Here is a 14,093-nt window from a genome sequence, read left to right on the forward strand (position 1 = left end):
TTTCGTACTTTCCTTTTCAGTAAATACTTTGAACTAAATGAGTGTTTGATCTCCTTCGGAATGAACTTTTAATTCTGTCGGCAACTGGATACCTAATGTGGATTTTGTGATCTGCACTGTGTATACTTATTTAAATGATTCACCGAACTTGTGAAATTTAATACTAGCTTCTGTTATGTGCTTCACCATCGTGGGACTTGTACTGTAGTAAGTTGTTCTACTTCTTCAAGGTAAGTATTCTTTTATTTTCTTTAAAATTATGCTAAAATTGTCTTTTGCTATTTTGCTATACCGAATATGCTTTTTTTTCTTTTGAATAAATATTTTTTCTGCTTTTATACTTAGTGCTATCCACTCTAGTGGCCTATATGATGTATACTAACTGATAATATTGATCTTTTTGTTTCAGGTCCAGACGTTGGCTTCAGTATTCACCGAGCATCTAGATTGATCTTCGCTTCGGATAAAGGTAAGTTCTAAATCCTATGGTACTCTTTGTCCATTTTTATTTTGCCCTTGATCTTTGTTTTGTCCTTAATACTTTTTGTCCTTTAATTTTTGTTGTTCTTTTGCTCTAGTTGTCCCTTTTGTTCTAGTTGTCCTTTTTGTTCTAGTTGTCCTTTTTGATCTTGAGGCTAATTTTGCTCTGTTTGTTCTTTTCCATTGTGTTCTGTTTGTGCTTACCCTTGCTTAAGGTGTCTTGCTGTTGCTTGTCAATTTCTTGTGTGTGGTTTTGTATGTTCTCTTGATCTTCTTTCTTGTATATGCTTGTTAATATATCTACTTTATTGTTATTCCATTTTTCAGCTTGCTCTTTTAAGGTTGTCTTATCGTTTCTTACGAATGCATGATGTGGTAAGTAGACAGTTTCATTATTTTCTCTGTCGTTTATGTTTACAGATTTTATGTGTCCTAATTGTGAATTTCTGTTGTGTTCTATTTGTTTCAGATCTAAATTCTTCGATAGCCTTTTGTGTGATGGTTGGGTTTTGGTTACGTTCAGGTGTCGTGTCCGATTGCGACCTTTATCTGTCCTATTTGGTGTACTTGATTTGAACTTTTGCTCTTTTTCTATCTGTTTTGAATTTTCAGTTTCAGTGATCTGAGCATGCATAACCGAAATTTTCGGAGTGTCCTCGTTGTTCTTGTTAAATTGTTCGTTAACTGTGCCAGACAGAATCCACCCTAATGTTGTTCTTTGTGCTATAAGTTTCCCATTACGGCTCTTCTTTATGCCTTCTTGTACTATTTGGCTATAAATATCAGCACCCAACAGCAAATCGAATGCCTTAGAAGTGTTGAAATGGGGATCTGCTAGTTGTAAGTTCTTAAATTCTGTCCAGTCCAGGTTATGCACTTGACGTTCCGGTAAAAACGTAGTTATGTTCTTCAGCACGTAAGCTGTGACCTGTATGTTATTGTCCTGGTTTGTCCTTGATCTTAATTTGATGGTAACTACATATTTTGATCTTATGGCTTTGTTTCCTCCTAGTCCAGTAATCATTCCGCTTACAGGAGTCTTCTTAAGCCGCAACAGCTGGACTGCAGCCTCAGTTATAAAACTGGCCTGCGATCCTTGATCTAACAAAACTCTGAGGATATGATCCTTCCCAGCTTCAGACTCGGTGTTTACTAATGCCGTAGGAAGTAAAACCTGACCGCAACTGGAAATCCTTTGAGTTGAAAGACATGAAACTATTGGTGGAGTATTAGTTAAAGTGCTAGCACTCTCAACAGGTTTTTCTGCCGTTGAACTGGAAGCTGTGCTCTCGATCTCTTGATGCAAAAGGGAATGGTGACGCAATTTACAAATCCTGCAGGATCCAGGATTTTTGCACTGAGAAGATATGTGATTGCTGCCTAAACAGTTCACGCAAATTGAATTCTTGGCCACAAAGTCACGCCTTGTTGCGATATCTTCACCAGCAAACCTTTTACAAAAACACAATTTGTGTTGCTCTGAACAATACTCACAGCGCATAATTGAGGTATTTGTAGCTATAAAAGACTTTGGTTTTGAACTAGAACCACTGTTGTACTGTACTGAAGGTTTTTTAGAATCTACAAATTCTAAAGCGCGAAAACGGTTTTCCATAAAAGTTTTAAATTGTTCTAATGTTGGCAATTGATTCGAATCGACTGAACTAGAAATATGTAGCTCCCACTGTTTCCGTGTTTCGGAATCGAGTTTGAAAGTAACAATATGAATTATGATAATATCCCATGTGCTAACATCAATGTCTATATTTTTTAAGGCATTCAAGCAGTCTATGGTGGTGTCTATAAGGTCTTTTAAACCAGATGCTGACTCAGTGTTCATCTGTTTAATGCTAAACAAGCGCTTAAAGATGCATTTTGCTAAGTATTTTCTATTGTTGTACCTTTGTTCTAATAGAGACCAGCATCGACTGTAATTTGCACTAGTAATTGGTGTATGCCTTATTAATTGCTCTGCCTCACCCGTTATGTGAGATTTCAAATAATTTAACTTTTGTACATTGTCTAAATCAGTATTATTGTGAACAAGAGAAACGAATAAATCACGAAATGTTGTCCATTCTGAATAACTACCCGAAAATGTCGGAATAGTAATTTTTGGAAGCTTTACTAACGGGCTGACCTTATCACTATTTGTACTAGGACTTGACTGACTTTCTGTTGACCTAAGTTCATTTAAAGTTCTTATTAACAGAGATTTATAATTGAAATAGTGATCTTTAGTAATATCATAAATTTCTTTTACAACATACTGTGTACTTGCTAAAATATCTGGTTGTGAAATTTCAAACAATTTAGCATTATTTGCTCTAAAAGATAACCAATCTGTTTCTAAACTTTCCGATATAATTTCTACGTACTCTTTGCTTATTCTCTCTTTTGCACTTTTCTTAAAATTGGATAAATCCTTTTTAATTGAATTATGTAAATCTAACTGCACATTTATTAGTCCTTCCATTATGTACTCAAATTAAATTAATTGATGATCTAATTAATTAAAATTATTTATTGACCTATTAAATAATCATTGTCTTTATTTGAACTCAAACTAAAAGTGTTCTTAATAATTTACTTGTACTAATTTTAAGTTAAGTAACTCGGAAAATAACCAAGTGAAATCAAGGTTTTGATTAGATTAACAAGTTTGTTCTATCAAGCAAAATAATTCTATGTTCTATACCATCATGTAAATCACAAGTGTTTGGTTGACCTAAAATCTCTATGTCCTAAATAATTTCAATGTTCTTTTATCTTGAAAAATTTACAAGTGTTTTACTGATCGAAAAAATTCTATGTCCTAAGATATTTCTTGAAAATTTTACAAGTGTTTGAAACTTTAACAGTTCTAGGGGAAATCGGACATAGGTTCCCCGTTCCCTCGTTTTTAGTGAAATTATTCTAAGTCCTAACTAGCATGCAATTTACTCTAAGTTAAAATTAAAAGTTTACTAATATTTCTACAAGTTTTAAATTCTATGTTCTTATTAGCTTGAATTTTCTAAGTTATTGAAACCAATGAAATAAAGTTCAATTTTGCTTGAAATATGAATCACTGACATAAAGTTTAATTTTGCTTGAAAGTTAATTTGAAGGTTTGTACTCACGGTTTGACACTTCACTTGAACTATTGCACTCACACGTCACGATGACAGCTGTCAGCTTGACTTTGGCACCTGTCAGACTTGACTTTGACACCTGTCAGCTTGACTTTGACACCTGTCAAACTGGTCCTTGGTAGTCCATCCTTGGCGTACTAGGGTTGTCCTGCTCTGCATCACTCGTCTCGCTCGCTCTCGCTGGTCCACGCTGCTGGCGCCCTCTGCCGGCGCCTGCCGCCGCTGCTGGAACCACGTACTCTGGTGTCTGCAGCGATCCACTGCGAGTACGGTGAGTGGTCCACCAGTGGACCACTTGTTCTTCAAAAATATCCGGTTCGAAGGACCAAAATGTTCCCGCTCCAGCCCGCCGTGCTCTGAGGGACCGCAGGTCGTAACAAAAAAACCACGGTTTGTTCTAAAAAGGCTAGGCCGGTTTATTGAACCCAAGGACGAACACACGTTGATCAATATTTTACATGAGTATATATTCCTTACATAATCGACCAAGACCGCGACATATTGGTCGTACAGCGCCATCTATTATCTGGCTTGGTAAACAATATAATTGGTCTTGAACACCGTGAAAAAGACCGTGTCGAAAATCACTTTTACTTTGATAAATTCCAGTGTTGCCAGTCTCCGGTGACAAAAATACCCAAATGTCATTTGTACGAGCAAAACACATAATCACTCATACTCGGATTTTGCTAAAAGTGCGTATTTCTATTTTTTACAATTTCCCGAAAATCTTGAAATTTCCCTAAAAATGGGGTAATTTTTTCCCACCGATCTATACCTCGAATCAATACGTACAACCGCTTCATAGAAGCCGAATCGCTCCGATGTTGCCAACTTTGAGATATTTAACTTTTAAAATTGCGTTTTTTCGTACCTCTAACTTAACGGCCGCCATGACAGCCGCCATCTTGAATTTTTAAAAATCACTGCCGTTTTGTCAAAATTCAGGATAATCGTAGACGAAACCAGAAAAAAATTATTAGTTTCAATTTCCCGTTTCGGATCTGTGGCACCGCGGTTCGGGGTCGAAAAATCAAAATTTTGAAAACGCTACGGCTCGGCCGCCATCTTGTTTTTCCAATTTTTTCCACATTTTCTGTTAATCGTTTACTACTTTCTTTAAAGTTTGCAAAATTCAACAAAATCGGTTGGAAAACAACGGAGCTGCAAAAATCACGTCGGCCGCCATCTTGTTTTTCTGAAATGTCATAATTTTTCCCCAGAGGGTTTCCGAAACCGAACACAATTCCCCTACATCACTATATCATTTTCCTTCTCTTTCTAGGAGAACAATTATGTCAATGAGTCAGTGAGTGAGTGGTAATTGAGCTATATATAGTATAATAACTAGTGTTTTGCTCGGTGCGCGAGCTGCTAAAGCAGCTCGCGTGACGTGGTTATGTTGACTTTATTATATTTAACCAAATTTATTTATTAAGATACACAATTCACCACAAAAACACATAAAACCCACACCCATATCAATTTTTTCTTAAAAAGTGCATGTCCACCAGCTTGGATCTAAAAATGAATGTCATTATCAAAATCAGCACCCTGGAAAACTCTGAAAACGACATCCATATCATTTTTTGTAAAAACGGGGTAGTTGAGGTTAATAAAGTAGGGTGCGTGGGTGCGCGGACCACTAAAGTGGTCCGCGAGCATATAGAGTTTGTTTCACTGAGTAGACCTCCGGATCCTGATCATATTTTGCCAAGAAACCACTCTTCCATCTTTTATAGCCTCCGAGATAGACACCGACGAAATTTGTACGGCGGCCATCTTGTTTTTCCAAAATTTTCCACTTTTTCTATTAATCATTTACTACTTTCTTCAAAGATTGCGAGTTTGAACGAAATCGGTTGGAAAACAAAAGAGTTGCAAAAATCATATAGGCCGCCATCTTGTTTTTCTGAAATGTCATAATTTTTCCCTACTCATATCGCGCACCAAAACATATCTCCCGAATATCATTGTATCGTTTTCTCTCTCTTTCTACGAGAATGAGACATTCAATATTCGCCATACAAAATGAATGGAAAAATAAATTCCGCCATTTTGAATTTTTTTTCTATTCATCGAGTAGACCTTCGGATCCTGATTCTTTTTTGCCACGAAACCACACCTCCATCTTTTATACCCTCCGAGCTGGACACCGGCGAAATTTGTATGGCGGCCATCTTTTCTTCGCCATTTTGAATTTCTTTTCAGCTTTTTGGCAATTGGATGACGTCATGAATGACATTTGCTCGAGCACCCCCCACCTATCTTCAATACCTTAAGCGGGCCCTCCACCCGTCTCCGAAACCCTCAATCATCAGCTCTCTCCATAATTTTGGCTTACTAACTTTTTGTTTTCTATATGACACCATCAGTGAAAAAAAAAAATTTCATACAAAATTTTACAGGAGTTTCTTAGTTGAAAATCTTGAAAATCTCCCCAAAAGTGGCAACACCGGTTGCATATCTCCATACTGCCAGCAGAGATACACAATCGATTCATACATGTTAACTTTCCAAAATGTTGCCAACTGCCTCAAAAACGTGATCAAAATTTCGAAAAATAAAAAAAAATACAAAATGGCCGCCAACTCGTTTCACAGAAAAATTTTACACGGTTTCATAATTTTCCTATTAACTACAGGATATACTGCGCCCGATGACGTTTCAATCTTTCCTCTCGCTCGCACCCACGCGAAAGGGGATACCGTGAAAAAGACAGTGTCGAAAATCACTTTTACTTTGATAAATTCCAGTGTTGCCAGTCTCCGGTGACAAAAATACCTAAATGTCATTTGTACGAGCAAAACACGTAATTACTCATACTCGGATTTTGCTTAAAGTGCGTATTTCTATTTTTTACAATTTCCCGAAAATCTTGAAATTTCCCTAAAAGTGGGGTAATTTTTTTCCTCCAATCTATACCCCGAGTCTATACGTACAATCGCTTCATAGAAGCCGAATCGCTCCGATGTTGCCAACTTTGAGATATTCGAATTTTAAAATTGCGTTTTTTCGTACCTCGAACAAAATGGCCGCTATGACAGCCGCCATCTTGAATTTTTAAAAACCATTCCCGTTTTGTCAAAATACAGGATAATCGTGGGCGAAACCAGAAAAAATAATTATCCTCGATTACCCCGTCTCGGATCTGTGGCGCTGCGGTTAGGGGTCGAAAAATGAAAATTTTGAAAACGCTCCATCTCGGCCGCCATTTTGTTTTTCCAATTTTTTCCACATTTTCTGGTAACCGTTTACTATTTTCTACAAAGTTTGCAAAATTCAAAAAAATAGGTTGGAAAACAACGGAGCTGCAAAAATCACGTCGGCCGCCATCTTGTTTTTCTGAAATGTCATAATTTTTCCCCAGAGGACTCCCAAATCCGACCACATCTCCCCTACATCATTATATCATTTTCCGTCTCTTTCTGGGAGAACAATTATGTCAATGAGTGAGTGGTAATTGAGCTATATATAGTATATATATATAGTATACTAGTGTTTCGCTCGGTGCGCGAGCTGCTAAGGCAGCTCGCGTGACGTGGTTAGGTTTTACTATATTGTATTAAACAGAATTTATTTATTAAGATACGCAATTCACTCTGCAATACCTATAAAACGACACCCATATCAGATTTTTTCTTAAAAGTGCATGTTCGCCATCTTGGATTTGAAAAGGAATGTCGTTATCAAAACCAGCACCCTGGAAAACTCTAAAAACGATATCCATATCATTTTTTGTAAATACGGGGTAGTCGAGGTTAATAAAGTAGGGTGCGTGGGTGCGCGGACCACTAAAGTGGTCCGCGAACATGCAGAGATTCTTTCACCGAGAAGACCTTCTGATCCTGATCATCTTTTTCCAAGAAACGACTTTTCCATCTTTTATAGCCTCCGAGATAGACACCGACGAAATTTGTACAGCGGCCATCTTGTTTTTCCAAATTATTCCAATTTGTCTATCAATCGTTTACAACACTCTTCAAAGATTGCGAGTTTCAACGAAATCGGTTGGAAAACAAAAGAGTTGCAAAAATCATATAGGCCGCCATCTTGTTTTTCTGAAATGTCATAATTTTCCCCTACTCATATCACGCATCCAAACATATCTCCCTTACATCAATGTATCGTTTTCTGTCTCTTTCTAGGAGAATGAGACATTCAATATTCGCCATACAAAATGTATGGGAAAATAAATTCCGCCATTTTGAATTTTTTTTCTATTCATCGAGTAGACCTTCGGACCCTGATCATCTCTTGCCAAGAAACCACACTTCCATCTTTTATACCCTCCGAGCTGGACACCGGCGAAATTTGTATGGCGGCCATCTTTTCTTCGCCATTTTAAATTTTTTTCCAGCTTTTTGGCAATTGGATGATGTCATGAATGACATTTGCTCGAGCACCCCCCGCCTATCTTCAATACCTTAAGCGGGCCCTTCACCCATTTCCGATATCCTCAATCATCAGCTCTCTCCATAATTTTGGCTTACTAAGTTTTTGTTTTCTATCTGACACCATCAGTGAAAAAAAAAATTTTCATACAAAATTTTACAGGAGTTTTTTAGTTGAAAATCTCGAAAATCTCCCCTAAAGTGGCAACACCGGTTGCATATCTCCATACTGCAAGCCGAGATACACAATCGATTCATACATACTGACTTTCCAAAATGTTGCCAACTGCCTCAAAAACGTGGTCAAAATTTCGAAAAATAAAAAAAAATACAAAATGGCCGCCAACTCGTTTCACAGAAAGATTTTACACGGTTTCATAATTTTCCTATTAACTACAGGATATACCGCTCCCGATGACGTTTCAATCTTTCCTCTTGCTCGCACCCACGCGAAAGGGGATACCGTGAAAAAGACCGTGTCGAAAATCACTTTTACTTTGATAAATTCCAGTGTTGCCAGTCTCCGGTAACAAAAATACACAAATGTCATTTGTACGAGCAAAACACGTAATCGCTCATACTTGAATTTTGCTAAAAGTGCGTATTTCGATTTTTTACAATTTCCCGAAAATCTTGAAATTTCCCTAAAAATGGGGTAATTTTTTTACTCCAATCTATACCTCGAGCCTATACGTACAATCGCTTGATAGAAGCCAAATCGCTCCGATGTTGCCAACTTTGAGATATTTAACTTTTAAAATTGCGTTTTTTCGTACCTCGGACAAAACGGCCACCATGTCAGCCGCCATCTTGAATTTTTAAAAACCACTTCCGTTCTGTCAAAATGCAGGATAATCGTGGGCGAATCCAAAAAAAATAATTATCCTCGATTACCCCGTCTCGGATCTGTGGCTCCGCGGTTCGGGGTCGAAAAATCAAAAATTTTAAAACACTACGGCTCGGCCGCCATCTTGTTTTTCCAATTTTTTCCACATTTTCTGTTAATCATTTACTACATTCTTTGATAATTGCGAGTTTGAACGGAGTCCCTTAAAAAACAAAGGAGCTGCAAAAATCACATCGGCCGCCATCTTGTTTTTCCGAAATGTCATAATTTTTCCCCAGAGGGTTTTGGAAACCAAACACAACTCCCCTACATCATTATATCATTTTCCGTCTCCTTCTAGGAGAACAATTATGTCAATGAGTCAGTGAGTGGTAATCGAGCTATATATAGTATAACTAGTGTTTTGCTCGGTGCGCGAGCTGCTAAAGCAGCTCGCGTGACGTGGTTATGTTAATTTTTTTGTAATAAACCGAATTTATTTATTGAGATAGACAATCCACCCCGAAAACCCCATGAAACGACACCCATGTCAATTTATTCTTAAAAAGTGCATGTCCACCATCTTGGATCTAAAAATGAATGTCATTATCAAAATCAGCACCCTAGAAAACCCTGAAAACGACCTTCACATTATTATTTTTAAAAACAGAGTAGTTGAGGATAATAATTTAATAGGGTGCGTGGGTGCGCGGACCACTAAAGTGGTCCGCGAGCATGCAGAGATTGTTTCACAATTAGACCTTCAGATCCTGAACATCTTTTGCCAAGAATCCACTCTTCCATCTTTTATGGCCTCCGAGATAGACACCGACGAAATTTGTACGGCGGCCATCTTATTTTTCCAAAATTTTCCACTTTTTTTATTAATCGTTTACTACATTCTTCAAAGATTGCGAGTTTCAATGAAATCGGTTGGAAAACAAAAGAGTTGCAAAAATCATATAGGCCGCCATCTTGTCTTTCTGAAATGTCATAATTTTCCCCTACTCATATTGCATCCAAACATATCTCCCATACATCAATGTATCGTTTTCTGTCTCTTTTCAGGAGAATGAGACATTCAATATTCGCCATACAAAATGTATGGAAAAATGAATTCCGCCATTTTGAATTTTTTTTTTTGTTCATCGAATAGACCTTTGGATCCTGATCCTCTTTTGCCAAGAAACCACACTTCCATCTTTTATACCCTCCGAGCTGGACACCGGCGAAATTTGTATGGCGGCCATCTTTTCTTCGCCATTTTGAATTTTTTTTCAGCTTTTTGGCAATTGGATGACGTCGTGAATGACATTTGCTCGAGCACCCTCCACCTATCTTCAATACCTTAAGCGGGCTCTCCACCCGTCTCCGAAACCCTCAATCATCAGCTCTCTCCATAATTTTGGCTTACTAACTTTTTATTTTCTATACGAAACCATCAGTGAAAAAAAAATTTTTCATACAAAATTTTACAGGAGTTTCTTAGTTGAAAATCTCGAAAATCTCCCCAAAAGTGGCAACACCGGTTGCATATCTCCATACTGCCAGCCGAGATACACAGTCGATTCATACATATTGACTTTCCAAAATGTTGCCAAGTGCCTCAAAAACGTGATCAAAATTTCGAAAAATTAAAAAAAATACAAAATGGCCGCCAACTCGTTTTGCAGAAATAAATTACATCGTTGTACAACTTTTCCAATAACTACAGGATATACCGCTCCCGATGACGTTGCAATCTCTCCTCTCACTTGCACCCACGCGAAACGATCGCCCCTGAAAAAACACCACGTCGAAAATCACTTTTTCTTTGATAAATTCCAGTGTTGCCAGTCTTCGGCGACAAAAATACCCAAATGTCATTTGTACGAGGAAAACACGTAATCGCTCATACTCGGATTTTGTAACAAGTCCGTAATTCGATTTTTTTTAATTTCCCGAAAATCTTGAAATTTCCCCAAAACATGGGGTTATTTTTTTCCTCCAATCTATATCTCGAGCCTATACGTACAATCGCTTCATAGAAGCCGAATCGCTCCGATGTTGCCAACTTTGGGATATTTAACTTTTAAAATTGCGTTTTTTCGTACCTCTAACATAACGGCCGCCATGACAGCCGCCATCTTGAATTTTTAAAAACCACTCCCGTTCTGTCAAAATACAGGATAATCATAGACGAAACCAGAAAAAAATAATTATTATCGATTTCCCGTTTCGGATCTGTGGCGCCGCGGTTCGGGGTCGAAAAATCAAAATTTTGAAAACGCTACGGCTCGGCCGCCATCTTGTTTTTTCAATTTTTTCCACATTTTCTGTTAATCATTTACTACTTTCTTCAAAGTTTGCAAAATTCAACAAAATCGGTTGGAAAACAACTGAGCTGCAAAAATCACCTCGACCGCCATCTTGTTTTTCCGAAATGTCATAATTTTTCCCCAGAGGGTTCCCGAATCCGAACACAACTCCCCTACATCACTATATCATTTTCCGTCTCTTTCTAGGAGAACAATTATGTCAATGAGTGAGTCAGTGAGTCAGTGGTAATCGAGCTATATATAGTATAACTAGTGCTTTGCTCGGTGCGCGAGCTGCTAAAGCAGCTCGCGTGACGTGGTTGGGTTGACAAGTATTAAAACGATAGTATTTATTAAGATACAAAATTAACCGCGAAAACACAATAAAACGTCACCCGTATCGATTTTTGTCTTAAAAAATGCATGTCCGCCATCTTGGATTTCAAAATAAATGTCGTTATCAAAATGAGCACCCTGGAAAACTCTGAAAACGACATCCATATAATTTTTGTAAAAACGGGGTAGTTGAGGTTAATAAAGTAGGTTGCGTGGGTGCGCGGACCACTAAAGTGGTCCGCGAGCATGCATAGTTTGTTTTACCGAGTAGACCTTCGGACCCTGATCATCTTTTGCCAAAAACCACTCTTCCATCTTTTATAGCCTCTGAGATAGACATCGACGAAATTTGTACGGCGGCCATCTTGTTTTTCCAAAATTTTCCACTTTTTCTATTAATCGTTTGGTACTATCTTCAAAGATTGTGAGTTTCAACGAAATCGGTTGGAAAACAAAAGAGTTGCAAAAATCTCGTCGGTCGCCATCTTGTTTTTCTGAAACGTCATAACTTTTCTCGACTCCCATCCCGCACCCGAACATATCTCCCGAACATCATCGTATCGTTTTCTGTCTCTTTCTAGCAGAATGAGGCATTCAATATTCGCCATACAAAATGTATGGAAAAATAAATTCCGCCATTTTGAATTTTTTTTTTGTTCATCGAGTAGACCTTTGGATCCTGATCCTCTTTTGCCAAGAAACCACACTTCCATCTTTTATACCCTCCGAGCTGGACACCGGCGAAATTTGTATGGCGGCCATCTTTTCTTCGCCATTTTGAATTTTTTTTCAGCTTTTTGGCAATTGGATGACGTCATGAATGACATTTGCTCGAGCACCCCCCCCCTATCTTCAATACCTTAAGCGGGGCCTTCACCCGTCTCCGACATCCTCAATCATCAGCTCTTTCCAAATTTTTCCTCGATTTTTTTTTTGTTTTCTATACGACAGCATCAGTGAAAAAAAAATTTTTCATACAAAATTTTACAGGAGGAGTTTTTGGGGAAAATCTCGAAAATCTCCCCAAATGTGGCAACACCGTTTGCATATTTCGATATTGTCAGCCAAGTCATACAATCGATCCTCACATGTCATCTTTCCAAAATGTTGCCAACTGCCTCAAAAACGTGATCAAACTTTCGAAAAATTAAAAAAAATACAAAATGGCCGCCAAGTCGTTTAACAGGAAGATTTTATACGGTTTCATAATTTTCCTATTAACTACAGGATATACCGCTTCCGATGACGTTTCAATCTCTCCTCTCGCTCGCACCTACGCGAAGGGGATTCCGTGAAAAAGACCATGTCGAAAATCACTTTTTCTTTGATAAATTCCAGTGTTGCCAGTTTTCGGCGACAAAAATACCCAAATGTCATTTGTACAAGCAAAACACATAATCGCTCATACTCGTATTTTGCGAAAAGTCCGTTTATCGTTTTTTTACAATTTCCCGAAAATCTTGAAATTTCCCCAAAAAATGGGGTAATTTTTTTTCACCAATCTTTACCTCAAGTCTATACGCACAATCGTTTCATAGAAACCGAAACGGTCCGACGTCGTCGACTGGGATCAAAAACGTGATCAAACTTTCGAAAAATTAAAAAAAATACAAAATGGCCACCAACTCATTTCACAGAAAGATTTTACACGGTTTCATAATTTTTCTATTAACTACAGGATATACCGCTCTCGACAACATTTCAATCTCTCCTCTCGCTCGCACTCACGCGAAAGGGGATTCCGTGAAAAAGACCATGTCGAAAAATCACTTTTTCTTTGATAAATTCCAGTGTTGCCAATTTCTGGCAACAAAAATACCCAAATGTCATTTGTACGAGCAAAATACATAATCACTTATACTCGGATTTTGCTAAAAGTGCGTATTTCGATTTTTTTACAATTTCCCGAAAATCTTGAAATTTCCCTGAAAATGGGGTAATTTTTTTCCTCGAATCTATACTTCGAACCTAAACGTACAATCGCTTCATAGTAGCCGAATCGCTCCGATGTTGCCAACTTTGAGATATTCGAATTTTAAAATTGCGTTTTTTCGTACCTCGAACAGAATGGCCTCCATGACAGCCGCCATCTTGAATTTTTAAAAACCACTCCCGTTCTGTCAAAATACAGGATAATCGTGGGCGAAACCAGAAAAAATAATTATCCTCGATTACCCCGTTTCGGATCTGTGGCGCCGCGGTTCGGGGTCGAAAAATCAAAAACTTTAAAACGCTACGGCTCGGCCGCCATCTTGTTTTTCCAATTTTTTCCACATTTTTTGTTAACCGTTTACTACATTCTTTAATAGTTGCGAGTTTGAACGGAATCTCTTAAAAAATAAAGGAGCTGCAAAAATCACGTCGGCCGCCATCTTGTTTTTCCGAAATGTCATAATTTTTCCCCAGTCGACTCCCCCACCCGAACACATCTCCCCTACATCATTATATCATTTTCCTTCTCTTTCTAGGAGAACAATTATGTCAATGAGTCAGTGGTAATTGAGCTATATATAGTATAATAAATAACTAGTGTTTTGCTCGGTGCGCGAGCTGCTAAAGCAGCTCGCGTGACGTGGTTATGTTAATTTTTTTGTAATAAACCGAATTTATTTATTGAGATAGACAA

At 37.9% G+C, this 14,093-nt stretch overlaps 1 protein-coding gene across 1 annotated transcript; it reads right to left on the reverse strand.

Annotated features, from left to right (window-relative positions):
* Positions 1 to 610: 610 nt before the first annotated feature.
* On the reverse strand, positions 611 to 1,981 carry LOC123879818. Its single transcript, XM_045927712.1, has one exon. The coding sequence runs from the start codon at positions 1,979 to 1,981 to the stop codon at positions 611 to 613; it is 1,371 nt and encodes a 456-aa protein (XP_045783668.1).
* Positions 1,982 to 14,093: the final 12,112 nt, after the last annotated feature.

This window comes from Maniola jurtina, chromosome W (assembly GCF_905333055.1).
Source record: "Maniola jurtina chromosome W, ilManJurt1.1, whole genome shotgun sequence".
Taxonomy (NCBI): Eukaryota; Metazoa; Arthropoda; class Insecta; order Lepidoptera; family Nymphalidae; genus Maniola; species Maniola jurtina.

Bases quoted from the DNA above. Each gene is read 5' to 3' on its own strand.
- LOC123879818 (XM_045927712.1), bottom strand. From the start codon at position 1,981: ATGCGCTGTGAGTATTGTTCAGAGCAACACAAATTGTGTTTTTGTAAA.